At 45.3% G+C, this 27334-nt stretch overlaps 1 protein-coding gene across 1 annotated transcript in view; it reads right to left on the reverse strand.

Moving 5' to 3' along the window:
- Window positions 1-27334, reverse strand: part of SMCHD1 (structural maintenance of chromosomes flexible hinge domain containing 1) — a 1156633-nt gene that overhangs the window by 516942 nt on the left and 612357 nt on the right. Inside the window, 1 exon segment of the mRNA XM_029591083.1 lies at window positions 6400-6525. Coding sequence (XP_029446943.1) covers window positions 6400-6525 — 126 coding nt within the window.

Genomic DNA, 27334 nt, shown 5'->3' on the forward strand with positions numbered 1-27334 from the left:
CGGCACGGAAAACGTTTGACTGGCACACTTAGCAAGGTCAGCATGCCAGTATCCATGCGGGGTCCCTCATCAATCTTATAATATGCAATTCATGAAAAATAAAATAAACATTGGAAACCCAACTCCGCAGGATGGCGGGCAGGTTTTGTCAGGACATGGTGAGAGAAGACATCCAAATTTGGCTTGCCAACATCCGTGAACAGGAAGCAGAACTACTCCATCTTCTTGATGTAAGGGAAAGCAAAGAGATCCACATCCTGGATCCCTTAAGAGGTGGAATATCAGATCTGCAACTTCCTGCTTTAGGTACTATTTGTAGGGGTGGAACGAGCGACTCAGAACATCCGCCGCCACATTCTCGATTCCCGGCAGGTACATGGCATGAAGGAGGATGCCCTGGAACCTAGCCAGGACCAGATCTGGACTGCCTCTTGACAGAAGAAACGACACCATGCCTCCCTGCTTGTTCAGTTACCACGTCGCCACCTGATTGTCCGTCTGGACCAGAACTACCTTGTTGGCTAGGTAATCCCGGAATGCCCCCAGAGTGTACCAGACTGCATGGAGCTATAGGAAGTTCATCTGATATTTCCTTTCCTGCAAGAACCAGCGACCCTGGTTGCAGAGATCAGCAACATGGGCTCTTCAACCCAGGTGGGAGGCATCTATAGTGAGAATGACCTGAGGAGGAAGAACCTGGAAAGGTATCCCCACCCCTAAGTTGGACTGGATTTCCCACCACAATAAGGACTCCCGAAGTGGCGTGGTGACCATGATGCATTCACGAAGGTCCTGGATGGCTGGCACCACTGGGACCATAAAGTCCACTGTGCCCTGTGCATGTATATCTGGGCAAAGGGCATAACGAACTGTCACCGCCATGTGGCCCAAGAGATGGAGCATCTTGTGCACAGAGGCCTGTCGACTCCAGACTTCCACCACCAGAGACACCAGGTCAGAGCTCGGTGCCCGGGTAAAAATGCCCAGTCTTGAACTGTGGAAAATCAGGCCCCAATGAAATCTAGCTGAAGTTGGGTAGTTGATCAGAAATCCCAAGGCCTCCAAACTTTTGATGGTGTATTGGAGAGACTGCAGCGCCCCTGGCCTGGTATTGCTCTTGATGAGTCAATCATCCAGGTAGGGGAAGACCTGCACTCGCTGCTTCCTGAGATAGACATCCACCACCGCTAGGCATTTCGTGAAAACATGGGGGCGTAGATGCTAGGCCGAACGGTAGCACCCAATATTGAAAGTGCTCCTCTCACACCAGAAATTGGAGGTAATTCCGATGGTTGTAAGAGATTGCAATGTGAGCATAGGCGTCCTTTAGATCGAGGGAGCAAAGCCAGTCCCCTCTCTTCAGAAGATGGATTAGAGCGCTCAGCGAAACCATTTTGAATTTTTCTTTTACAAGGAATTTTTCAAAGCTCTCAGGTCCAGGATTGTATGGAGGCCTTCTGTTTTCTTGGGAATTAGGAAATACCTGGAGTAAAACTCGCTCTCCTACTGGCTTGGTGGAATGGGTTCAACCGCTCGAGCCATTAAGAGGGCAGAGAGTTCCACTCGCAGTACTCGCTGGTTCACCGAAAACCCCCATGAGGGGCACGGAGGGGATTTCGGGGGGACCTTTTGAAAGTTCAGTCTGTACTCCCGAAGGACAATAAACAGGACCCCATTGGTCCAAAGTGACCGAAAGCCAGTGGTCTGCAGGCAGCCTCCGATTGGGGCGTCGCTCGTCGCAGACATGGGTTGCTAGCTTAAACTCCCTTGCAAGCAGTCAATATCCTGTGGCAGGACTCTGCTGCAGGGCTGGCTGTGGTCAAGGGGTGAGCGGCTGCCTCATGTGTCCCCTAGGTGCAGCACACTGAGACCTTGCCCTACCCGCTATAAGATATTTCCTCGGGCCCTCCAAAGAGGAGTGGGACGCCTCATCCTCCCAAGGATCACAGGGAGCATCCTCTTCACTCAGAGTGCCCCAGAAGGGAAGCCCCCATTGCACCCCTAGGCTGAGAACCCAAAGTTACCAGGAACCTCAAAGGCATAGGTGTGGGCACTGGCGACCCCGAAGGGTGCGCTGGTACTGGAGGCCACACGAGCACTAGAGGCACCGAGGGAATTGTTAGACCTAAAGGTACTGATCCCGAAGGGCTCGGGAGGGGTAATGCCAACCGAGGGGCCATCCACAGAAGCGGGGCCATTGAGCCCAATGGTCCTTCATCATCAGAGGAATCAACCACCGGAATAGCAACTGGTGAGGCCCCACTGGTGCCCCTTGCGGCATCGAGGGTGCCCGAGGCACTGGGAGAGGCTGTCTCAGCAACACACCAAGCAATAAATCCAGCTGCTCTAGCAAAGGTGCAAGCAGCGATGGAGTTGGCTCTGGTAGTGGCCCCAATGGGGCCAGTGGCTCGATGCCTTGTAGGGCCTGGCCAACCACACTTGGTGCTCCAACTCCTCAAGTGCTGACATTAGAACAGCATGAGGAGGAGAAGAAACCAGATCAATGTTGGCGCCCAGAGGTGGATCGGTGCCCATCACCGGAACCGATGGGGATTGCCTCGGCTTAGGGCCACTTCAGGGGCAGCTTAGTCGGTGCCGATGCCTTCCAGAGCTCGGAGCCATGGGAAGATGGCAATAGATGGCGATGCCTTCTTGATTTCCCCTAATGCTTGGCAGTCTTTCCCCAGAGCAGAGGGAGATGGCAAGGATCCAGACCTGGAACGGGAAGAGACAGAAAGCAGATGATACCACACACCCAGTTCCATCTGAGAACCCAGCAGTGGAGAAGATAACGCAGGAGCTAGGGTCGCTGAGAATTCATGTCCCCTGGGTGAAGACACCCCCGATGCGGAAGTCGAAGGTTCATGGTGCCAAACAACTTTTCCATCTTGTTGAGGCGCACACGACAGCCCTTAGGAGTCATCTGGGCACAGAAAGTGCAACCCCGGACATCGTACGATGCCCTCAGGCAAAATACAGACCTCATGGGGGTCTGTGATTGATATAGTCCGGGGGCCCTCGGAACAACACTGAAAACCGGACGCCATCGTAAAAAGAATGCAGCGCGCGTTCGATGACTGGCACCCACTGGGAAGTGGTACCGTTGGGAATTGACCGCGAAGAATACAAAAACATTACCATGATGCCTGATAAATAACCCCAGGAGATTGAGGGACCTGGCGCGACCCAAAAAACGGGAATAAAACAGTTTTCCAAAAAGATTAGGACAAGCTCCAGTCACAAGGCAAAAGCTTCGCAGAAAGAGAGACTGAAGAGGGACCCGCGCATGGCCGTGTGGATAGTGGCATGCTGAGCATGCTCAGTGTGCCAAAGTTTCTAGAAACTGGCAAAAGTTTTCCGTGCCGAGCTCCATCCGATGACATCATCCATGTGTGACTACCACCATCCTGCTTGTCCTAGGAGAACCGATGCTACTAATGACAGTAATAGTAGTGGTTATTCCTTAAGTCAACTTGATTAATAGCAGTTTATGGACTTCTTCAGGAACTTATCCAAACTTTTTTTTAAACCCTGCTACACTAATTACCCTAACCACATTCTCCAACAATGAATTCCAGAGCTTAATTGTGTGTTGAGTGAAAAAAAATTTTGTTTTAAATGTGCTACTTGCAAACTTCATGGAGTGTCTCCCCAATCCTTCAATTATATGAAAGAGTAAATAACCAATTCACCCGTTCTAGTTCTCTCATGATTTTATTGATCTCTGCCATGGTTCACCTTTATCCACATGTTTATTAACCCCTTCAAAAAATAATGTAGCAGATTTGAGAGGCAAGACTTTCCTTGGGTAAATCCATGCTGGCTGTCTTCCATTAAACCATGTGTTTCTATTTGTTCTGTGATATTGTTCTTTAGAATAATTTTCACTATTTTTTTCCAGCACTGAAGTTAGGATCACTGGCCTAAGTTTCCCGGATCATCCCTGGAGCCCTTTTTAAATACTGGGACTACACTGGTCACACCCCCCCCCCCCCCCCCCCCCCCCCCCCAGTCTTCAGGTACAATGAACAATTTTAATGATAGGTTACAAATTGATACTATTAGATCTGAAACTTCATTTTTGTGTTCTTTCAGAGCCCTGGGGTATATGCCATCTAGTTCAGGTGATTTTCTACTCTTCAGTTTGTCAATCTGGCCTACTACATCTTCCCAGTTCACTGTGATTTGGTTCAGTTCATCTGAAAAATCACCCCTGAAAACTGTCTCCAGAACTGGTATCTCCCCCCAAAAGTCTCATTAGTAAACACAGAAGCAAAGAATCAATTTAGTCTTTCTGCAATGGTCTTATCTTCCCTAAGAGCCCCTTCAATCCCTCAATCATCATCAGATCTAGAACTGAACCCCCAAGAAAGTATACAGTCAGATCCCAACTTGTAGGCTGGTGAAGACCTAGACTGTCTATTTAGCAGACAAAGCCTCAAAGGAGGAGCACTAGTCTGCTTGGGCCTGGAATTTGAGGAACTCCAGCATCTTGGGGAAGCTTCCTCCCCTAATGGACTGAAGATCACCATCTGGTCTGCCATCAGCACCAATTCCCCCTCCAGAACTAGAACTGGTGAAAGGTTGCTGGGTAGTTGGAGGGACTCAAGCAGTGGCTCAGCTTTTGCACATGCTGGTCCCAATGTCCTTTATTCTGGAGCATTAAGGCCTCTCAGTGCCTTTTCCAAGGTCTGCAATATTCTTTTAACGAGCTCTTCATAAAAGACAGCCAATGCCAGCACCGAAAGGGAGGCAGGAGGGTGGTTTTGACTTCAGTGGAGCCAAGAGATAGATTGGCGGTGGACATCAGGATGTCTGGAAACTGGTGTCATTTCTAGGGCTTTGGTGAGGATGAGTTCTCCTTTCCATGGAATCACTGCTCTTGTCATCAGGCACCAATAGAGCCTGATGTTAGTGCTTCTTTGTCTGTGCTCAATGTATGGCATCAGAACTCCTTGATACTGGTGTCGAAGAAGTGGAACCCAATGTTTTTTTTAAACGGAAAGAGGCAGACAATGGCTTATCCCTCTGATCTCTACTGATGCCTAATATCAAGGGAGTGGAATGCTCGCTCAAAGTCAAGGTATCACCAGTGTAGATCCTGAATTCATTAATGTTGATGTCTCAGATGCTGATGGATTGGTCTTACAGTATCTGAAGTGCTTTTGAGGTCATGCTTGTATTCAGACACATTCAGAGGTCATGCAATGCCCCTGGCACAGGATACTGCTATCATCGGGATCCGTGACAGATATAACCTTGGTACTCTAAGGGCACCACTGGGAGCCAGTGGTCTGTTTAATCATGGCTAACAGTGAAAAATACATTTATTTAACAGTTTTTATATACAGACATTCAATAGTGATATCACATTGGTTTACAATAAACAGAGAACTTATTTATTTATACAATATTTATATTTATACAATTTATATACAATAAACTTTTTTTTTATAAATTATATAGATTTATTGTATAAAAATAACATTTTTATACAATAAATATTTATACAATTTATTTATACAATAACAGAGAACTGGTTATTGAGTTAGATTTTACATAAGTAAAATCTAACTCAATAACCAGCTGGTGACTGATGCCCGCCAGACACTGATGGTACACCAACCAGACATGGAAGACAGAATGGAAACCTAGAAAAATGATCAAAAAAACCTTCTTAAGTGTACCATGAAACTACACTGAGATGAAACAAAACTGTGACATATGATCCTGCAAATTTTAAACTATGAGAAAGGACATGAGGAGCAGAAGAGTGAAGAAATGTGACTGGTGGTTTCCACAGTAAAGAAGAGATTGATGTGTGGTAAATGGCATGCTGAGCATGCCCAGTGAGGCACAAAGTTCTAGAAACGCTGACATAAAAGTTCCAGGCCAGGCTATATCGGATGATGTCACCCACATGAGAAGACTGCCATGCTGCTTGTCCTCAGAGAAAGATTTACTGCTCCACTTCGTAGTTTTAGTCTTAAGTCTGCATTCTTTTTGCATCAAAGCTTTTATTATTCCACATTTGTTAATAGATAATAGTAAGCAGCATAAAAATGACCATCCCTAAGTTTGCTGTTCAGCCTTTTATGCTACATTTGTTCGGATTTAGCAAGGCAATATTAGAACAAATTTTCAACAAAGATCAGCACAGCGATACACTGATTTATGCACTTATACCAAGGCAAAGGAGACGACAGAGGAAAAGCTTTATGTATTTCTGCTTAGGAACTAGATTATATTAAAAGTCATCTTTCTTCAAAATTTCTTCTAACTGCTGACATTTCTAAAAGTAATTGTGCAGTACCATTCCTTAAAGGAGGTATGGAATAAACATAACTACACTAGCAGGAAATTGAAATCTAGAAAGAAATATTCAACAATCAAAGGTACCTTTAAGCTGCTATCCTTTACAAGAGTAATCTTGACATTTGGTTCTGGAGATGGATTTTCCCACTGATCACAGAGCTGGATTATGAGGGGTTTCTGCAGTTCTTTGCCATTAATTACTGAAACAGGCTAAAACAATTAAAAAAAAAAGTATATTTGTTTATGTTATCAAAAGGTAGCAAATTGTTCTCAACTCACGAAAATAAAAAACATTTAGAATGGCTAAGCAAAGGTGAGCTCTTCTATGTTCTAGGATCCTCAGAAAGTGCCAACAGCAATATATCTCATACTGAACACACATTTACTTTCAGGTAACAAAACAGTATACTAAACTACAAAAACAATAAAAACAAAATAAGAAGTAAAAAGTTAATTTCTGAACTTTATGTTTTCCGAGTGTGTTAAGTGAAATAACATTGCATGACAATAAAGAAATGTAGAAATAACTATTTCTTGCAGAAAACAGAGAGGATACACAATGTCAAAATTGATTAAAATGACTGGTTAATTCATCATGAAAATCTTATATATGACTAAAAAGAGTTTGTAAAATCACTAGTCCTCATAAAAGCATAACTATTATGTCAACTTCAGTTATTGCCAAAAAGTGTTCAGAACCAATTTTGAAATAAAACAGATTTAACACTGAAGATGTTCCTTCATGTCAAGATGACATGACTCTGAATTAACAGAACTCCACAAAGGGAGGATTCTGCATAAAATATAACTGGGGGAATACATATATCTGAGCAAAGGAAAGCAGAGTTGCTTACCTATAACAGGTGTTCTCCCAGGACAGCAGGATGTTTGTCCTCACAGATGGGTGGCAACATCAGATGGAGCCCTGTCACATAACACTTTTGTCAAAGTTTCTAAAACTTTGACTGGCACCACTGAGCATGCCCAGCATGCCACTAACCCTGTGGCCATATGGGTTCCCCCTTCAGTCTTGTTTGTAGCAAAACGTACGAGCGAAAAATAAACTAATAAAACGTAGGCAAACCCAACTCCGCGGGGTGGCGGGCGGGTTTTCGTGAGGACTAACATCCTGCTGTCCCGGGAGAACACCTGTTACAGGTAAGCAACTCTGCTTTCTCCCGGGACAAGCAGGATGGTAGTCCTCACAGATGGGTAAATAGCGAGCTACAAGTTCCTGAGAACATAGTAAACCAACCAGCACCCAAAAATGTGCAACAGGCACAACAACAGGGGTGCTGTTGGTAATGGAAGGCAGCCTGAGATTCACAGTGGGCTGTAGGTAGGAAGATTTGAGTTCCTAAACTGGAAACAAATTATGCAGTACAGACTGGCCAAAGACGCTGTCCTGGCTGCCAGTTTTGTCCAGAAAATAATGAGCTGCAAAGGTATGGAGAGAGCTCCAAGTTGCAACTTTGCAGATGTCGGCAATGAGTACTGAATGGAAGTGTGCTACTGACGTTGCCATGGCCTTGACTGAATGAGCTTTCACACGTCCAATTAGCGGAAGGCCTGCTTGCTAGTAGCAGAATGAAATACAGTCTGCCAACCAGGTGGACAGGGTCTGCTTGCCCATCGCAACTCCGAGTCTGTTTTTGTCAAAGGGGACAAAGAGTTGGATGGACTGCCTATGGGCTTCAGTGCGGTCTAAATAAAAGGCAAGTGCACGTTTACAGTCCAAGGAGTGCAGAGCCCGCTCACCTGGGTGTGAGTGTGGCCTCAGAAAAAAGGTGGGCAGGATTATGGATTGATTCAAGTGGAAGTCAGTCACTACCTTTGACAACAAGTTAGGGTGAGTGCAGAGCACTACCTGGTCATGGAGAAATCTTGTATAAGGTGGATATGTTACCAGTGCCTGTAGCTCACTGACTCTGAGAGCAGATGTTATCGCCACTAGAAAAATAACTTTCCAAGTGAGATGTCATAGCTCGCAGGAATGTAGGGGCTCAAACAGAGAACGCAAGAGCTGTGCTAAGACAACATTGAGGTCCCAGGCCTCAATTGAGGGACATAGTGGAGGCTTCAGCTGTAGTAAGCCTCTCATAAAACGCCCTACAAGGGGTTGCGCCGAAATGGAGGCATCCCCTATTCCTGTATGGTAAGCGGCTATGGCACTTAAGATGTACCCGGATGGAGGAAGTCTGGAGGCTAGATTCCGAGAGGTGCCAGAGGTAGTCAAGGAGCCTTGAAATGGGGCAGGAAAAGGGTTCTAGACCTTTTGGCGTGCACCACAAGGAGAGCCTCTTCCACTTTGATCATTAAGATTTCCGAGTAGAAGGCTTTCGTGAAGCTACGAGGACCTGAGAGACATCAGTGGAAAGGTCAAGTGAGTATACAATCAACCTTTCAACATCCAGGCTGTCAGAGACAGAGACTGGAGGTTCGGATGACGTAACGTGCCCTAGTTCTGCGTTATGAGGGTTGGCGCCTAGGCGAAGGGGCTGCTGGACAGAGAGGTCGCGAAGAATGGGAAACCAGACTTGTCATGGCCAACATGGGGCAATGAGGATCAGTGTGCCTCTGTTCTGACGAATCTTCACGAGATTGTTGCTGATGAGTGGAATAGGAGGGTACGCTTATAGCAGACCCGTGCTCCATGAGTGGGTGAAGGCATCCATTGTTAGTGTCTTGCGGGTGCAGTGCAGAGAGCAGAATCGGTCCACTTTGCAGTTATGAAAGGACGTAAAGAGGTCGATGTCTGGCTGACCCCACTGATGGAAAATTCTGCTCGCCATAGAGGGATCTAGGGACCATTCGTGGGGACGAAAGGTCCGCTGGAGACCGTCTGCCATCACATTCTTTGTGCCCGCCAGGTAGGTGGCTCGCAGTACCATGGAATGCGAGAGAGCCCAGGCCCAGATCTGCACCATCTCCTGGCAGAGCAGATAAGAGCCTGTGCCCCGTTTGTTGAGATACCACATTGCTACCTGGTTGTCTGTTTGAATCAGGATTACCTTGTTGGATAGGCAACCCTGGAATGTGAATAGGGCATACCATATCACCCGGAGTTCCAGAAAATTGATCTGGTGGTCTACTTCTGTTTTGGTCCACACTCCTTGTGTTTGCAGTCTGTTGACGTGGGCTCCCCAGCCTAGGTTGGAGGCATCCATGGTCAACGTTATTTGTGGTTGTGGTAGATGGAAGGGTAGTCATTTGCGTAAATTGGACTTCCGTGTCCACCAAGCCAAAGATTGACGAAGCTGGTTGGTTACCTGGACGACCTGTGAGAGGTGTTGAGTGGCTTGGGATCTGTGATTTTAGGGTTCATTGCATCATCCTCATGGCAAGACGAGCCACTGGGGTGACGTGTACTGTGGATGCCATGTGCCCAGTAAGGTTAGGAGCAGACTAGCCGATGCCATCTGACTATGCCGGATTGTTGGACAGTGTTGTCGCTCGGTCCTCGGGGAGGGCCGCTTTGGCAATGGTGGTGTTTAGGTCTGCTCTGATTAAAGAGAGCTAGCGTGAATGAGTCAGATGGGATTTGGGATAATTTATCAGAAACCCCAAAGACTGGAGAAGCTGTATGGTAAGATGGAGGGAGTGGAGTACTTCTTCTCTGGCAGGATTTCTGAGGAGCCAATCATCCAGATATGGGTAGACGTGGACGCTTTCGTGTCTCAATTGTGCTGCCACAACTGCCAGACACTTGGTGAATACTCGGGGTGCTGAGGCAAGGCCGAATGGTAGCACTCTGTACTGAAAGTGTTTGTGACCACTACTAATCTCAGGTATTTGCGATGAGGAGGAAATATTGCTATATGGGCATAAACATCCTGAAGATCTAGAGAGCAGAGCCAATCTCCCTGTTGCAGGGGTGGAAGCATGGTGCCCAAGGAAACCACCCTGAACCGCTCCTTGCGAAGGTATTTGTTTAAGGCACAGAGGTCCATGATATGAAGTATGTCAACGGGTTTTTTTGGGATTAGAAAGTATCGAGAGTAGAACCCCCTTCATCGCTGCATCCGGGGAACCGGTTCTACAGCTCTGGACTGCAGTAGGGTAGAGAGTTCTGCCTCGAGGAGCACTGTGATATAGCTCAGGCTCCAGGCTGGGACGGGCGGATAGTCTGGGGGCACATTAATGAAGTTGAGATGGTAACCGTGGGTTACAATAGACAGTATCCATCGGTCGTGGTAACAGTGGCATTTGGTGGCAAAGTGGCACAGGCGGCCTCCCACCAGTAAACTGGTTGGGGGGTACAAGGGAGGGTGACTTCTGCTCTCTAGATAGGAATCAAAAACCCGCTGCAGGAGCAGTGTGGGGGCTGGCTGTGTTCTAGGGGTTCTATGCAAAGGCCGGGCTGTCTGAGCACGGGTTGCAGGCAGGTAATACCTGCGTGGCCTATAAATTTGCTTTCTGATATCCCTTCTCATGCCTCTTCGGGCTGTACCAGGGGCCTCTGAAGTGACAGTGGACAGTTGGCGCAGGGTTTCATGATGATCCTTGAGCTGCGCTACTGCCTCTTGGATCTTGTCACCAAATAAATTGTCTCCTGTGCAGGGAAGATCAGCCAATTTGTCCTGTACCTCTGGGCAGAGGTCAGAGGCTTTAAGCCAAGCCCAGCGCCTGGCACTAATTCCAGCTGCTGAAACTCTGGATGCAGTTTCAAAAACACTGTAGGCTGCTCTGACCTCATACTTCCCAGCCTCCAGTCCTTTTTGTAGGATGGAGGTCAAGCCCTCTTGAAATTGTTCAGGCAGGGTCTCCAAGAATTCCTGGACTTGCTTCCAGAGATTTCTACTAAACTGGGACATGTAAAGCTGGTAGGCCACTATACGAGCCGTTAGCAATGACCCTTGGAAAACTCTGCTTCCTAAAGCATCTAATGTCTTTTGTTCCTTCCCAGGTGGGGCAGAAGAGTGAGGGCGTGATCTTTTGGCTTTCTTTTGAGCTGACTCTACCACCACAGATTGGTGGGGTAATTGGCTCTTTTGAAATCCTGGGGCTTGTTGTACCAGGTACGTTGCATCAGTCTTTTTGTTGACTGGAGGCACAGAACCTGGGTGCTCCCAGAGGTGGTGCAGGCCTAAAAGAACCTTGTGGACTGGAATCACCATTATCTCTTTTGGAGCATCTACAAATTGTAGTACCTCCAACATTTTATGCCTGGAGTCCTCCTCCGTTTCTAGTTTAAATGGAATAGTTTCAGACATTTCCTTGACAAAGCTGGCAAAGGAGAAGAGCGAAGTCTTTCTTCCGGTGGGTGACGGCTCTCACAGAAGCGCCTCAGAACTTGTGAGGAGTGTTCAGAGGAAGCATCATCCCACGGGTCATAGGGAGACTCCCCTTCACCCACCGGGCCTTCAGATGGAGGAACAAACCCAAATCCAAGAGGGTGGGAAGGCGGCACCAATGGACGGTGAGGTGGCACCAAAATAGGCGGTACTGGCACCGAAGCCGGAGGAACCAACGCCGAGAGCATCGGGGCACTGGTAGGCCTGATGGTCCTGGAACTGGCTCTGGCATCTGTGGTTCCCGTACAGGGGAAGAGCCATGGGCATCTTCTTCCTCCAAAGAACCCAGAATCGGTATCGAGACCAGGGGATGGATCGGTGGTTGGCTTGGTGCGGCCGAACCCAATGGAACGGGCATCGATGACAGGACACCGATAAGGGTGTCCAAACGCTCGAGGAGCGGAGCCAACATTGAGGGTGCTGGTTCCGGCAGTGGTATGGGAGCCGGTGCCGGTGGCGACTGGAAGCCCCGAAGGGCACTCAGCACTGCCTCTTGGACCATCCCAAAAGGCTAGCGTGGCTTACACGGCACCTGGGGTAGGAGGCAGGTTAGGCTTTACTGGAGCGTCCATGGTGGTCCGTGGAGGCTCGGGGTCTGGCACTGATATCAGTGGGGAACGCTTCAGGGTCCTGGTTCCAGAGGAGGATGGGGGCTCCTCTCCCCTGCCCTCTTCGGGGGCAGCTCGGCCAAAGTTGATGCCGCTCCAGTGTTGGTGCCGGCACCGGATGGGGGATGTACGCCGGTGCTGGTGGCGATGTTTCTCTCGGTGTTTGGCCTGGTCCTTCTCTGGCACAGAGGACGATGATGCAGAAGTCCTGGAATGTGACGACGTCAGTGACAGACGGTTACCCGCTCCTCGGTCCTTTTGGTGGGGTGTCGATGGAGAAGGGTCCGAGGTAGATTGGCCCCCTTGACTCAATGCGCCTTTACCTGGGGTCGATGGAGACAAATGCTTGGAGGTAAACAAGTGCTCCATCTTCGCCAGTCAGGCGCAGCTGCCTTTGGGGGTCATTTGTGCACAATTTGGACACCGATGGATGTCGTGGGAAGGCCCAAGGCATAATATGCAGATATTATGCGGGTCCGTTATGGACATACTCCTCGACACTCGGGGCACTTCTGAAAATCAGTCGCCATGTTGAAAAAAGGGGTGGCACACGGTCGGTGGCCATCGGGTACCGAGAAGTACACCGCCAGGAACCGACCTCAAAACACGGTAAAGACTTACCGAAACGTCAGAGGAAGTCTGTGCATGATGGGGGACCTTGGGACGGGGAAAAATGAAGAAAAACTTTAAAAATTTCCATGAGGAAAAGTGTGAGAGAAATTCTCACAGAGCTCCTAAAAACCGCGAGGCAACTGCTGCACGGAAAAAAAGAGACTGAAGGGGGACCCCGTGTGGCCACAGGGTTAGGGGCATGCTGGGCCAAAAGTGTTTGACAAAAGTGTTCCATGACAGGGCCCCATCTGATGATGTCACCCATCTGTGAGGACTACCATCCTGCTTCTCCTGGGAGAATAGCTTTTAGGGTGTGCAATCTGTGTGGTTTCATAGGGCACATCAGCATCCCCTTCCAATGCAGTTACAAAAGAGCTGCCTCTATCTTTTATAAAACTGCCTGCAGGGCAGTGGTGGTGTTGAAGTCCCATGGCCGAAGAACAGTTGCTGGTCTGCAGGGCCCAAGAGTGGATATAGCCAGTTTCCTCATGGCCCCACAGTTTGCTGCTCCTGCCACTTCTCCTCTCCTTCCGAGATGGCCCATGCTGTGGGGATGAAGATCAGCTGAGCATCCCCTATCTACCTGGTGGCTCAACACACAGGTTTCCAGAGCCTGCAGCCAGTACTTCTAACTTCCTCCTCTTGCCACCAGCTCCTCTCCTTCCTGTGCAGCTTGATTCCAACAGTAGATCTGCGCAGTAGGAAGGAGGAAATTAGACGCATTGACCACTGGTTCCACTCTCCTGCATTATAAGCAGCGAGAGAGGGAGAGAAAGTAGGGGAGAAGGAGGTATCGGGATGGGGGATTGGAAGCTGAGGGAGACAGAGGAGGAAGAAGGGGAGAATGGAAGTGAGGGGGTTGAAAGGTTAAGGAGGGGGATGGGAAGGATAGAAAGTGAAGGGTGTGTGCAGAAGCTGAAGATTGTTGGAAGATGAGGGAGGGGAGTATGGAAGGGAGGGGGGCTGGGAGGTAGAAATTGGAAAGAGATGGGAGGGGCATTTGGAAGGTAAGGAGGATTGGAATGTGAGTAGCATTGTACTTTGAGGAGAGCAGAGGGTTTTGAAGGAGGCAACTACTAAAGAAAAGTTAAAAGGAGGTAGGATAGCCAGAGATGGTGAAGCCAGCAACCCAACAAGGAAGTGGACTGAGACAGGAAATAAAGGGGAAAGTTGGGGAGATGTAAAGTTGGGATAGGTAGAACTTGAGGGGAAGAAAGGGGGAAGAAAGAGGGATGAAATCTATCTATATTTTAGCGAGGCTGAGAGACATTTAGAAAAATGATTTTATTGAGAAAGATCAGAAAGAACAATTTAGGGAAGGACATGAAGACAGGAGAGAAAAACAGAAAATGGACAAAAGACCATGAAATAGTTAGTAGATCAACAATAGGAAAGCAGGAAACAAAGACAAAGACCAAAGTGATTAAAAAAATAAAATGTTCAGAAAACAAAGCTAGAGAAAAGCATTTTCTGTTTAACTTAGTGAATGGAATAGGTCAACTTTGGGAATGTGTAACTCTGGTATCTTGGCATTTTGCTCAACACAAGAGGAAATGCATTTCCGTTTCCATTTTTCTGGTTTTGTACTGAATGCAGAGTTTACTTTTTGGGGTTTTCATTTCAGGTTTTAGTTTCACGTTTCTATTTCTAATTTGTAGTCACTTATCCTGTATTTTTAAGGATGTGTTAGTGCGACATAGATCAGATATTCTACTAGCATGCAGCTTCTGTACAAGGCTCTGTAACAATCCTGTGTGTATTCAGTTTCTAATAGGAGGTATTTGGTGTTCTAGGGCTTCTTATCTTTTCATAAGTAGAGTTGTTGCTATTTGAGTCCTGGAAAGTAGATGCTATTTTGGTATGGCAGGTTTGCTATATAAATTCTGAGTGACTTTTATTCAGGGTTTTTATACTTCATCACAGAATACCTGGTGTTGAAAGGAGCTTGTGCTGTTGTTACTGAGGTTACACCAAAGTGTGAATATTTTGAGACCCTCATTTTGCACCATATGTTTGGCTAGTTTGGTTTAGCATATTTATTTTGCTATACCCCTTTCACAAATAAATTAATGCTGCTTAAAAACAAAAGATAGATATAATACAATAGCCGGATAAATGACAGGATTTCAAAATCCTACCATGCTGACCAGTTTTGAGCCAGCCATATAACTGTTTATTCCGTTAAAATGTTATCAGTCTACTTCCCTGGCATGGCTGGGGGTTCTGGGGCAGAGCCAGCTATCCAGCTAAGTCTGCCGATAAATACCAATTTTCAGCTTTATCTGGCTAACATAGCCAGATAACTTTAGGGAAGCCGAACAGTTTATTCAGTAAACTTTAACATAGCTGGGTATATTCAACATGCCCTTGCAGCTGAATACAACTGCTGAGTTAGCTGGATAATTTTATATGGCTAACTTTCCTAGCTGGCCAGTGGCTGAATTTGTTTTGTATGGTGATTTGAAGGAAGAACCTTCTAGTTTTTCTCTGCACCCATTGTTGGAGTTTCTGTTGACAGAGAGTATGGTTAATGAACTCTAGATACAGGGTTGATATTGGAGTTTCGTTCCATTTTGTACAGATCCCAGATTTCATTAGTTTCTTGCGCATTTCTTTAAAACAGGCATCTAAATGTCCCTTTCTAAAGAAACCTACTTTGACCCCATCTGAACAAGCTAATTACAGACCCATCTAATCATTTCTCTGTGTGTCAAAAGTCACTGAAACTGCTGCTTAACAACTTACTGATTTTGTGAAAGGGAATGCTTTTTTTGATTCTCTGCAATTTGGTTTCTGCAAGTATTTCAGCACCAAAACCTTGCTCTTATCTAGTAACAATACAATAGAGGTTTCGATAGTGGGATAAAATGTATTATGGTTTTACTTGACATCTCAGCAACATTCAACACTATTAACAGTCATATCCTAACACGTCAACTTAAAGAAACAGGACTTGATGGTATGGCATTATCTTGGTTTAAATCCTTTCTATCAGACTGCACGAGAATGGCATCAGCAACTTCCACGTTTCTACAAGTATTCTGCAGGGTTCGGCACTATCTGCAGCCTTATTTAATATTTCTCTCACTCCATTATGCAAACTGTTTGCTGCCTTCGGCATTCATTTTAAACTACAGTATATGCAGATGATATCCAAATTTTCATGCCAGTGATATCATCGTGGGAATCCACTTTTGAATTCATTTCAAATTTGTCCACAGTCTAGCACTGGTTATTCCACAATAAACTAGCTCTCTATATCGACAAAACCAAGCTGTTATGGTGCAGATATCCCTCATCAGATCACTCAGAAGCTTTTATTTTTGAAGGTTAAACTACCATTAACATCTCAGGTGCAGAATTTAGGGCTCATTTTAGACTCAGATTTATCAATGCATGGCAATTTTAGGCTGGGTCTGTTTCATGGGTTTAGGCTGACAGCATTCATACTGATGAGGTCTGGCCGGAAGTGGCGGCAGATGGTACTATTGAAAAGACTGGAACTGGCGTCTTTGGAAGTGTGGCCTTTTGTAAGCAAAGGAGTTTTTGAAGTGGAAGGCTGCTAGGGACCTGTCAAAAGGAATTGGATCATCATACACTGTTCTTTTATTTGAGCGACTGTTTCTCAGTTTTTCGCCACACAGGTTGTCCCCCAAACAAGAGAGGTCCACCAATTTCTCACATATATCATCTCTATCATACTTGCTCTAAGCTATGCCACATGCCTGATTCCTGTCGAAGCTGAGGAGGTAAATTAAAAAAAAAGGTGAACAACTCAGACAGAATGGAGAAGGTGACAAACACATTCTTCTGCATCAAGCAGCAGTTGGGGGCAACTCCCAGTTTTCATAGGCTGCAGAAAAGGCTTTAGTTTTTGAATGCAGTTATGAAGATAGTGAACCATACAGAATTGGAAAGTAGCAATATGAATGTTAAGCATGGGGTTCTGAAAATATCTCTTGCCAAAATTTTCCAGCAACATATGATACTTCTCTGGGGTGAATCTGAATGGATTCTCATCTTTTTTGCTTTTTTTCTGGGTGGATTTCACCACAAATGAGTGGTGTGGCAGCTGCATGACACTAAATTCCGGTGATTTTTTGGACTCTATTTTAAATCTAGTTTCCTAGCTGTAGGAATGCTGGAGATAGCTCTTTGCCACATTCTGATTTGTAATAAGTTTAGAATGTTATGGACTGGAAGAACTGCTGAGTCTGGAGTATCTAATATGTGGAGCAATATGTGGATAAAGACTTCTCAAGCATAGGTCTTTATCTTTTCGTACATTGATGGCAAGCATTATCCCCATCTTTTCTATGAACTTTGAATATGTCATGTCCTCCAGGGGCGAAGTAAGCACAGGAAGATCTGGGAGTGTGTCAGAAGGTATACCAGTAGATCTTTGTTCTAATCCCATAATCCAGGACCTCAATGGCGATGAAGGTGAACCGGGAGGCTCTTCCATCACCCCTGAAGGGAACTGCCTGGACAATACCTCAGTCTGACTTGACTCTGCTGCAATTGAGTGGGATGATGAACAACCCCGTATTAAGAGTTTTGATGATGCATTCACCCCTATAGGTGAAATTGGGACTCCATTTTATTTATTTAAAATCTTTTGTGTATCGCTTAAACAAAAGAGGTCTTTAAAAGTTGACATTTAACAATACAGCTGTTAACTAGATGTATGGTTAAATAAAAGTAAGCTTGAAAGGGAAGTGTTAGGTTAAGTTTAGTTTATCAAAGATGATAAAGGTTGGTTTTAATTTTTTTCCTGAATTCTTTGGGATTAGTCAGGAGTCTAAGATCTGCTGGGATGAAATTTGAAAGAGCTGGATCTGCCACCGAGAAGGCACATTTTCTTGTGATTTCAAGCCTGACAATTTTGACAGTTGGTACCTGGCAGAGATTTTTAGCAATTGAATGTGAAGCGGGGGTTGGTACAGATGCAGGGAGGTACACAGCCAGACAGTAGTAGAATTATAGATTAAATTGAAGATTAACATCAGAATTTTGTAATGAATGCATTGATGAATTGGGAGTCAGTGGAGGTCGAGAAGGATTGGTGTAATGTGTTCTCTGATTTTTGTGCTTGTAAGGTGGCGAGCTGCAGCATTTTGGATAAGTTGGAGCAGACGGATTGTTGAGTCTAGAAGGCCTATATATAGTGAGTTGCAGTAATCCAATCCAGAAAGTATGAGGTCTTGTAAAACAGAACTGAAATCAGAAGGATATAACAGGGGTTTTAATCTTTTTAGGAGGTTACGTTTGTAAAAAGATGTTTTTACCACTTTGGAAATGTAGGTTGTCATAGATAGATTACAATCAAGGGTGACTCCTAGGTTACGAGCATGCAAAACAATGGGAACTGAATATTTATCAAATATAAGGTATCGGGTGGGGGGGGGGGCAGCAAGAGGAGTGGGGTATAATGGATGAAGGATTTCAGTTTTTGCGGCATTTAATTTGTTATGTGATAACCAGATTTTTATGGTCTCTAGGTAAAGAGTGGTTTGTAAAAAATGTCTGAGTCCAGGAGGAGGTATAAGGTATAAGAAGTTGTATATCGTCAGCACAGATTTTGAAATCTATGCCTAAGCCTGTTAAAATGTGACAAAGAGGACATAAATAGATGTTGAACAACATGGCAGACAAGGCGGGTCCTTGTGAAACTCCAGATGTACTAGAATACTAGTCTGAGTGATGAGTACCAAATTAATTTGCTGAGACCGAGGACAGTTAGAAATAAATGAGGAGAACCATTGAAGCACTGTATCCTTGATGCCTATAAATTATAAACTAGTGAGGAGTATATCATGGTTTAATGTATCAAAGGCTGTGGTGAGGTCAAGGAGAACCATAATGTAATCTACATTAGCATGAACGCCTCAGATGATAGAATCAAAGGAGGAAAGAAGCAGGGTTAAGAAGAACATAAGAAAATGCCATACTGGGTCAGACCAAGGGTCCATCAAGCCCAGCATCCTGTTTCCAACAGTGGCCAATCCAGGCCATAAGAACCTGGCAAATACCCAAAAACTAAGTCTATTCCATGTTACCATTAAGAACATAAGAACATAAGAAAATGCCATACTGGGTCAGACCAAGGGTCCATCAAGCCCAGCATCCTGTTTCCAACAGTGGCCAATCCAGGCCATAAGAGCCTGGCAAGTACCCAAAAACTAAGTCTATTCCATGTAACCATTGCTAATGGCAGTGGCTATTCTCTAAGTGAACTTAATAGCAGGTAATGGACCTCCTCCAAGAACTTATCCAATCCTTTTTTAAACACAGCTATACTAACTGCACTAACCAAATTCCCTGGCAAAAAATTCCAGAGTTTAATTGTGCGTTGAGTAAAAAAGAACTTTCTCCGATTAGTTTTAAATGTGCCCCATGCTAACTTCATGGAGTGCCCCCTAGTCTTTCTACTATCCGAAAGAGTAAATAACCGATTCACATCTACCCGTTCTAGACCTCTCATGATTTTAAACACCTCTATCATATCCCCCGTCAGTCGTCTCTTCTCCAAGCTGAAAAGTCCTAACCTCTTTAGTCTTTCCTCATAGGGGAGTTGTTCCATTCTCCTTATCATTTTGGTAGCCCTTCTCTGTACCTTCTCCATCGCAATTATATCTTTTTTGAGATGCGGCGACCAGAATTGTACACAGTATTCAAGGTGCGGTCTCACCATGGAGCGATACAGAGGCATTATGACATTTTCCGTTTTATTCACCATTCCTTTTCTAATAATTCCCAACATTCTGTTTGCTTTTTTGACTGCCGCAGCACACTGCACCGACGATTTCAATGTGTTATCCACTATGACACCTAGATCTCTTTCTTGGGTTGTAGCACCTAATATGGAACCCAACATTGTGTAATTATAGCATGGGTTATTTTTCCCTATATGCATCACCTTGCACTTATCCACATTAAATTTCATCTGCCATTTGGATGCCCAATTTTCCAGTCTCACAAGGTCTTCCTGCAATTTATCACAATCTGCTTGTGATTTAACTACTCTGAACAATTTTGTGTCATCTGCAAATTTGATTATCTCACTCGTCGTATTTCTTTCCAGATCATTTATAAATATATTGAACAGTAAGGGTCCCAATACAGATCCCTGAGGCACTCCACTGTGCACTCCCTTCCACTGAGAAAATTGCCCATTTAATCCTACTCTCTGTTTCCTGTCTTTTAGCCAGTTTGCAATCCACGAAAGGACATCGCCACCAATCCCATGACTTTTTACTTTTCCTAGAAGCCTCTCATGAGGAACTTTGTCAAACGCCTTCTGAAAATCCAAGTATACTATATCTACCGGTTCACCTTAATCCACATGTTTATTAACTCCTTCAAAAAAGTGAAGCAGATTTGTGAGGCAAGACTTGCCCTGGGTAAAGCCATGCTGACTTTGTTCCATTAAACCATGTCTTTCTATATGTTCTGTGATTTTGATGTTTAGAACACTTTCCACTATTTTTCCTGGCACTGAAGTCAGGCTAACCGGTCTGTAGTTTCCCGGATCGCCCCTGGAACCCTTTTTAAATATTGGGGTTACATATGCTAACCTCCAGTCTTCAGGTATAATGGATGATTTTAATGATAGGTTACAAATTTTTACTAATAGTTCTGAAATTTCATTTTTTAGTTCCTTCAGAACTCTGGGGTGTATATCATCCAGTCCAGGTGATTTACTACTCTTCAGTTTGTCAATCAGGCCTACCACATCTTCTAGGTTCACCGTCATTTGATTCAGTCCATCTGAATCATTACCCATGAAAACCTTCTCCATTACGGGTACCTCCCCAACATCCTCTTCAGTAAACACCGAAGCAAAGAAATCATTTAATCTTTCCGCGATGGCCTTATCTTCTCTAAGTGCCCCTTTAACCCCTCGATCATCTAACGGTCCAACTGACTCCCTCACAGGCTTTCTGCTTCAGATATATTTTTAAAAGTTTTTACTGTGAGTTTTTGCCTCTACAGCCAACTTCTTTTCAAATTCTCTCTTAGCCTGTCTTATCAATGTCTTACATTTAACTTGCCAACGTTTATGCTTCCTTTTCGGAAGCCATGTTGATTTGAGTGGAGGATGTTATTATCAGTAATGTATTCTGTTAGTTTGTGGAGGACTGTGGATTCAAAGACTTTAGCAAGAGTGGTAAAAGAAGCTATAGGCTGGAAGTTAGTGAAGTCATTGCGGTCAGTGTTTTTTTTTCTTTTGGAACAGGTAGGATGGAGGTTTGTTTTAAAAAGTTAGGGAATATTCCGATATTAAGAGATAGATTAACTAGTTGCGTTATGACCGGAGAGATGTGTTCAATTATCTTTTAGCAGATAGCCTGGACAGGGGTTGTAGGGTGAATTTGAGATTTTTAGTTTAGCGAGTAATCGTGATACAGTAGAAGAATCCATCGCTTTGGCCAGATTGTGGTTTTATTAGCATGCCGTACTATACTTGCTGATTGGATAGATCCCTTAGCTACGCCGTCACTTGCGGCCTGGCATCACCATATGATGGACATGGCACTGCTGGCGCGGATGGATTATACAAAATCACCTAAGACAACGGACCAGAAATATGCAGATTGCTGGGCTCATTACTACTCTCTTCTTTCCCCAGATCGTCCAGGTCATTTGCTTACTGCAGGCTACTGTGTCAATTGGTATTCCACTGCTTCCTCTGCAACTAAACCTTTAGATGGACTATAATGCAGTTCTTCTCTGTTTTCTCTTCCGTCAAGGATCAAATTTCCATATATGGGACTTGGGACTTCTGGGCAGGGGTTTTTTTTTTGGGGGGGGGGGGAGGGGATGTGCTTGTTGGTAGGTGAGGTTGGTTGTATGAGTGGGATGTGTGCGGTGTGATTGGTATGCATGGTCGAATGAGAGTGGGCTCAGCTTGGGGTGTTCAGTTTGAATATAGGGGTGGAAGAAGTTGTTTAAAATGAAGATTTGCGATACACTGTATTGATTGTTACCTTATTGGTATCGTTTTTGTATACCTCTCTGAGATTGAGGAATTGCAATTCTTCACAATAAAAATGATATTGCAAAAAAAAAACCCCAGACTGAAACATATCAATGGAAGTAAGCTTATTTTAGGGATAGGCAGATGCGAGAATTCCAAGGAAATTTTAGATATTGTGTCTTGGAAGTGATGAGCAATTTTGTTGCAGTAGGGATTAGAGATATTATTGTGTGCTACAGTTCTTTGCCAGGTTAGGGATTTTATAATGTTGAACAGGATATTAGGGTTGCCATTGGCGAACTGTATTTTATTTGCATAAAAGGATTTTTTTGCATGATAGATTTCTTTTTTGTATTTTTTTTTTAAGTGGCTGAAATAGGCATTTTTCCGCTCTATTGATGGATTCTTACACCGTCGTCTTTCAAGGCGTCTAACATTGGTTTTCATATTATGTAAAGTAGGTGAGAACAAAGCAGCTTTAGGCTTGGAAGTAATGGTACATAATTTTCTTGGAGCTACGGTATTCTAGGGGTTTTGAAATTGATGAATTTCAGGTGTTAACCAGATGGTCAATGTCTGTTCCAGTTATTGAAGGGAGATTTGGTAGCAAGTCATTTATGAATGTTTCAGGATCGATTTTCCTTCTTTTATAGATTTTCTTAGAATCATCAGTATTATTAGACGGTTCGCTCTTGAGACTTCCAGATACATGTATCAAGAAATGGTCGGACCAGGGAATGTAAAAAACAAGATCTAGGGTGTGACCTAGCCTGTCTAAAAGGTTGCTGCAGCACAGCTGGAGAGAAGTGGCTGGATAGTTCCTTCTGACCTTAACCAAAAGGGATAAAGATATTTCTCACTATACCTGCAATCTGGTCCAGCAACTGAGTTGTCCTCTGAACTGGTGTTGGCATATCCTCTTCTGAGACAAGAACAGGTTTTGCAACTCAAAAGGTGGCTTTACTGGAAGTAAGCAGTACTATGGAACAGACTAGATCTGTAGTTTCCAAGCAGAAACCATCCCCTAACAGTCTGAAAGGAGTCAGGGCTCTAGTAACTGGAAAGTGCAGAGGTAATATGACCCCTTCTGCCACTGACCTAGGGTGATCTGTGTAAAGCTTTGTAAGCATTGAAGCCTGATGACTCAGCCAGGGCTCGATGTGTCGATTACTTTGATGAAGTCGAATGCCTGAATGTCGTAGATAAATTTTGTTTCGAGCGTTTCAAGGGATCTTTCACAAGCTGCATTGACAAGGACAGTGCAGAGCAAGGATGCTTTGATGATGCATACATTGGCTGCATTGAGATTGTTAGTTTAGGTGGGTCAACGATGCTGTGCATCCATCGGTCATATAAATCACGGATGCTCAAACCAGTCCTATTGAGGCCAGTCAGTTTTTTAGGGTATTTCTAATGAATATGTATTAGATTTATTTGCATGCACTATCTCCTGTGTAGGCAAATATTTCTCATGCCTATTCATTAGGGATATTCTGAAAATCCAACTGGCTGGGGGGGGCCCATAGGATTGGTTTGAGCACCCCTGATATAGATGAGCCAATGCATCGAGATGCATCAAAGCAACACAGGCCCCTATATACCATGGGCAGTAATGCATCACGTGCTGAGTAAATAAACTGATGCATCGTGCATCAAAGTGCATAGGCGCACCGCGCATTGTTCCAATGTATGCTTGTACTAACAATGCCGATACTCAATGCATAGACTGCTGATTTACCATTCTTTCAGGACTTATGTTTCTTCAATGCAAGCTCTGCTGGCCCCAGTGAATGATGCCACTTATTCGATGCAGGGCAGCTTGCACTACTTGACCCCATGGCACTGCCTGGACAGATGGGGGACAGTTTCTGAGAAGCTCCTGCTCAACTCTCTTCCTAGTGAAGCAGATGACCCTGCACTGCAGGAAAAAAACCTACTGCGACTCCAAAGATCTTTAAACAGCTCCTCAATTCTGTTTGCCCTGGAGCACTGGAAAAGCAAGGTCAATTGTGTGCAGGCATAGCAGTTTGCCTGATCATGATCCTGGCCAAGGCATTGATAGCAAAGCCCATGCCCATCCATGAGGGACATTACCTTGCCACCGATACAGTTCTTGAATTCATTCATGGTAGATTTTTTTTATTTTTTCCAGACATGTTGAGGAGGTAAAGTGTTCATTTCTTTTTTTTTTTTTACCACTGAAAAATGCAGTTGTTGGTGCTGCAGAGGCAGCTAGGCAACTAAAACTAATAGTGGAAACTATTCTCAAGATCAAAATCATAGAGCATATAGAAAAACATGGTTTAATGGAACAGTCAACATGGATTTACCCAAGGGAAGTCTTGCCTAACAAATCTGCTTCTTTTTTTGAAGGGGTAAATAAACATGTGGATAAAGGTGAACCGGTAGATGTGGTATATTTGGATTTTCAGAAGGCGTTTGACAAAGTCCCTCATGAGAGGCTTCTAAAAAAACTAAAAAGTCATGGGATAGGAGGCGATGTCCTTTCCTGGATTACAAACTGGTTAAAAGACAGGAAACAGGAGGGCTGTGACGTCAGCAAGTGGAATGGCAGCTTGAGCTGTGAGCTCCCTTCCACCACGAGCTAATATTGCTACAATCTCCGGCCATCCCCGCTCCAGCGCGACTTTAATCAGCGATCCACCCTTGATATAACACTAAGTTATGTCTCAGAAGAAAAAGGGACCAGATCTGCGCCGTTTCTCTTATTTAAAAGCAGGAGGAGAGATGGATGATCCTGAGAGTGGAGCAGGCCCAGACTTGGCTGTCCTCTCGGAGGAGGAAACTGACTTGCCAACAGTAGCGCAGAGCACTGAAGGGTCGGATTTACCTACCCGATCGGAGTTTAGACAATGGTTTAGCGACCTCCGGAAGGATATGAAGGACAATAGGAGAGAGTTGTTGGAAAGGATGGCTGAATTGAAGGAGGAGATGAGCGACGTAGGCCGCAGAGTGGACGACTGTGATACCAGACTGGAAGCCCAGGAACATAAAGTGGGGACCTTGCAACAACAATATGCCTCACTGATCACGGATAGAGACAACATGCTACTAAAACTGGAGGACTTGGAAAACCGGAACCGCAGGAGTAATTTGCGGTTTCGTGGGATCCCCGAGACTGAACAATATGGCGATTGCCATGAGGTGGTTTGCTCCCTGAGTAAATTTTTTCTTGAACAAAGCGGCGATCAGCCTGGTGACAAGTCTGTGGGACCCGTCGAACTGGAAAGAGTGCATCGCACTCTCGGCCCGCGCAGGGGAAACCTTCCGCGAGATATAATTGCCTGTTTCCTGCGCTATCCAGACAAGGAGAAGGTCCTGATGGCGGCGCGAAAGCAACAAACCTGGCAGTGGGACGGACACAGCATTTCGGTGTTCGCAGACCTTGCCCCGGGGACCCTGCAACGTCGGCAATCCTATCAGCATCTCACAGCGGTGCTCCGCAAGGACAAAATCAGGTACCGTTGGCTGTTCCCGGTGGGGATAGCTGTCACTATCCAAGGCACGACGTCTCGTGCGAGTAACCCGGATGAAGCGGCGGCCATTTTGAAAGCTGCAGGCATCGCGGTAGCAGCGCCGCCACCTCCGGTTGGCCCCAGCAGGCAGGAACCAGCGAAGTGGCAGAGAGTGGAAAAGGGAGGCCGCCGCCTACGACGGAATGATGGACGGAGAGATGCTGGCGACGCAGAGGGGATAGACTGAAAGGACTTCTAGCGAGACTTTGTTGGTTATGATACTCTGGCAAGTGCTGAAATGCCTTTTCAATTTAAGTTTATCCCTATTTGGAGCTGTTTCTCTTGGGGTTGATTGATATGTTTGTGTAACTGCGGTTGGGAAGCGGGATCGTTTCTCCTTCGTTGAGATTTAGGGAGCGGGGTTGGGGAGGGGGGAGGGTTGTGGTGGTGGGGGGTGGGGGAGGGGATGGCTCTGTTCTGTTGTTGACGAACAGCTCTACTGGCCTGCCTTGGCAGGTATGCCATGTTATCATGGCTGAGATGGCTGGGGAGGGGGAGGGGGAGTGGGGTGGGAGGGGGGTGAGAGGAGGGGGTGCTGGGACTTAAGGCTGCCTAACGCTGAAGAGACGAGAGGCTCTGGTGCCCGGAGGGGTTGCTGGTCAAAACTACACTGCGCACCTGTCCTGCTTTTCTGTTTAAGACAGAGGGGAGTGGTGAGATGGGATCGGGTGTCCAGTCCGGGCTTTGGATTTGAGGGGTTAGGTGTGAAGTATATTATCCAATACTTGTCCATATGGTTTGATGGCGCTTAAAATTATCTCCTTGAATGTCAAGGGACTTAATATCCCGCGCAAAAGACAATTGTTAAAGCAGGATATTATTAGCCAGACAGCGGGCATTATATGTCTACAAGAAACTCACTTGAAGCGGCGATATGAACACTTATTGAACTGGCCTATGTTTGCCTACAGTTTGTTTTCGCCTGCCCATAAAAATCAGAAGTATACGGGTGTCTGTACTTTATTTAAACAGGGGCTAGACTATGTTATCAAATCCCATGTAACCGACCTATGTGGACGATATGTGTTGGTAAAATTTGAGTACAGGGGGGAAGTGTTCACTCTCTTGAATGTCTATGCTCCTCATAACCAACAACAAGATTTCTTTGTTTCCTTGGACCGCCTCTTAAACGAACAGGGAGAAGGTACAATCATTTTGGTGGGTGATTTTAATTTGACTATGTGTCCAAAACTTGATAATACAGGGAGCCCTCACATGGGATCTGGAAAACCCAGGAAGAAACTGAGATCTCTTGCTCTGCACTGGCACCTATCTGATGTATGGCGTCAGCATCACCCCACTGACAAACAGTACACTTTCTTTTCTATGTCACATCATTCATATTCTCGTATAGACTTTTTTCTTTTGGACAAGATGTCACTTGGGAGGGTCAAAGGGGCGAATATTGCTCCGATTACATGGTCTGACCATGCACTTATCAGCCTAGAGCTAGAAGATAAGGGGCAGGGGAAAGGCTTTAGTCCTTGGAGGCTGAATGACTCTTTGCTTCTAGATGATGATTTCTGTCGCACACTTGGGGAGATGCTGACTGCATACTTGGCTACAAATACTGGTGACCCTTGTGTAGTTTGGGAATGCCTGAAAGCAGTTACGAGAGGCCATTTAATTTCTAGAGGCTCGTATCTTAAAAAGCAGCAGTTGCAGGTGAAGCAATCTTTGCATGATACTATAGCTAGATTGTCCGCCGTACATAAAGTCACTTTGGATAAATCCACCTATACCCAACTTCAGCAGGCCAGGGCTGAATTACAACAGATAGCTGATGCGGAGTTGAAGGCCAAATTGTTTCTGCAGACGCGAGAAAAATTTGAATGGGGAAATAGATCAGGGCGGTTATTAGCTCATTACTTGAAACTGAAGCAGTCGCAATCTCAGATTACGGAGCTCTGAAGTATTGATGGGGAGCTGCTTACTTCTCCCCCTGACATTAGAGGTAGGTTTCAGCAATTCTATGGTGAGCTGTATTCG

The sequence above is a fragment of the Rhinatrema bivittatum genome, chromosome 2, assembly GCF_901001135.1.
Source record: "Rhinatrema bivittatum chromosome 2, aRhiBiv1.1, whole genome shotgun sequence".
NCBI classification, from domain to species: Eukaryota; Metazoa; Chordata; class Amphibia; order Gymnophiona; family Rhinatrematidae; genus Rhinatrema; species Rhinatrema bivittatum.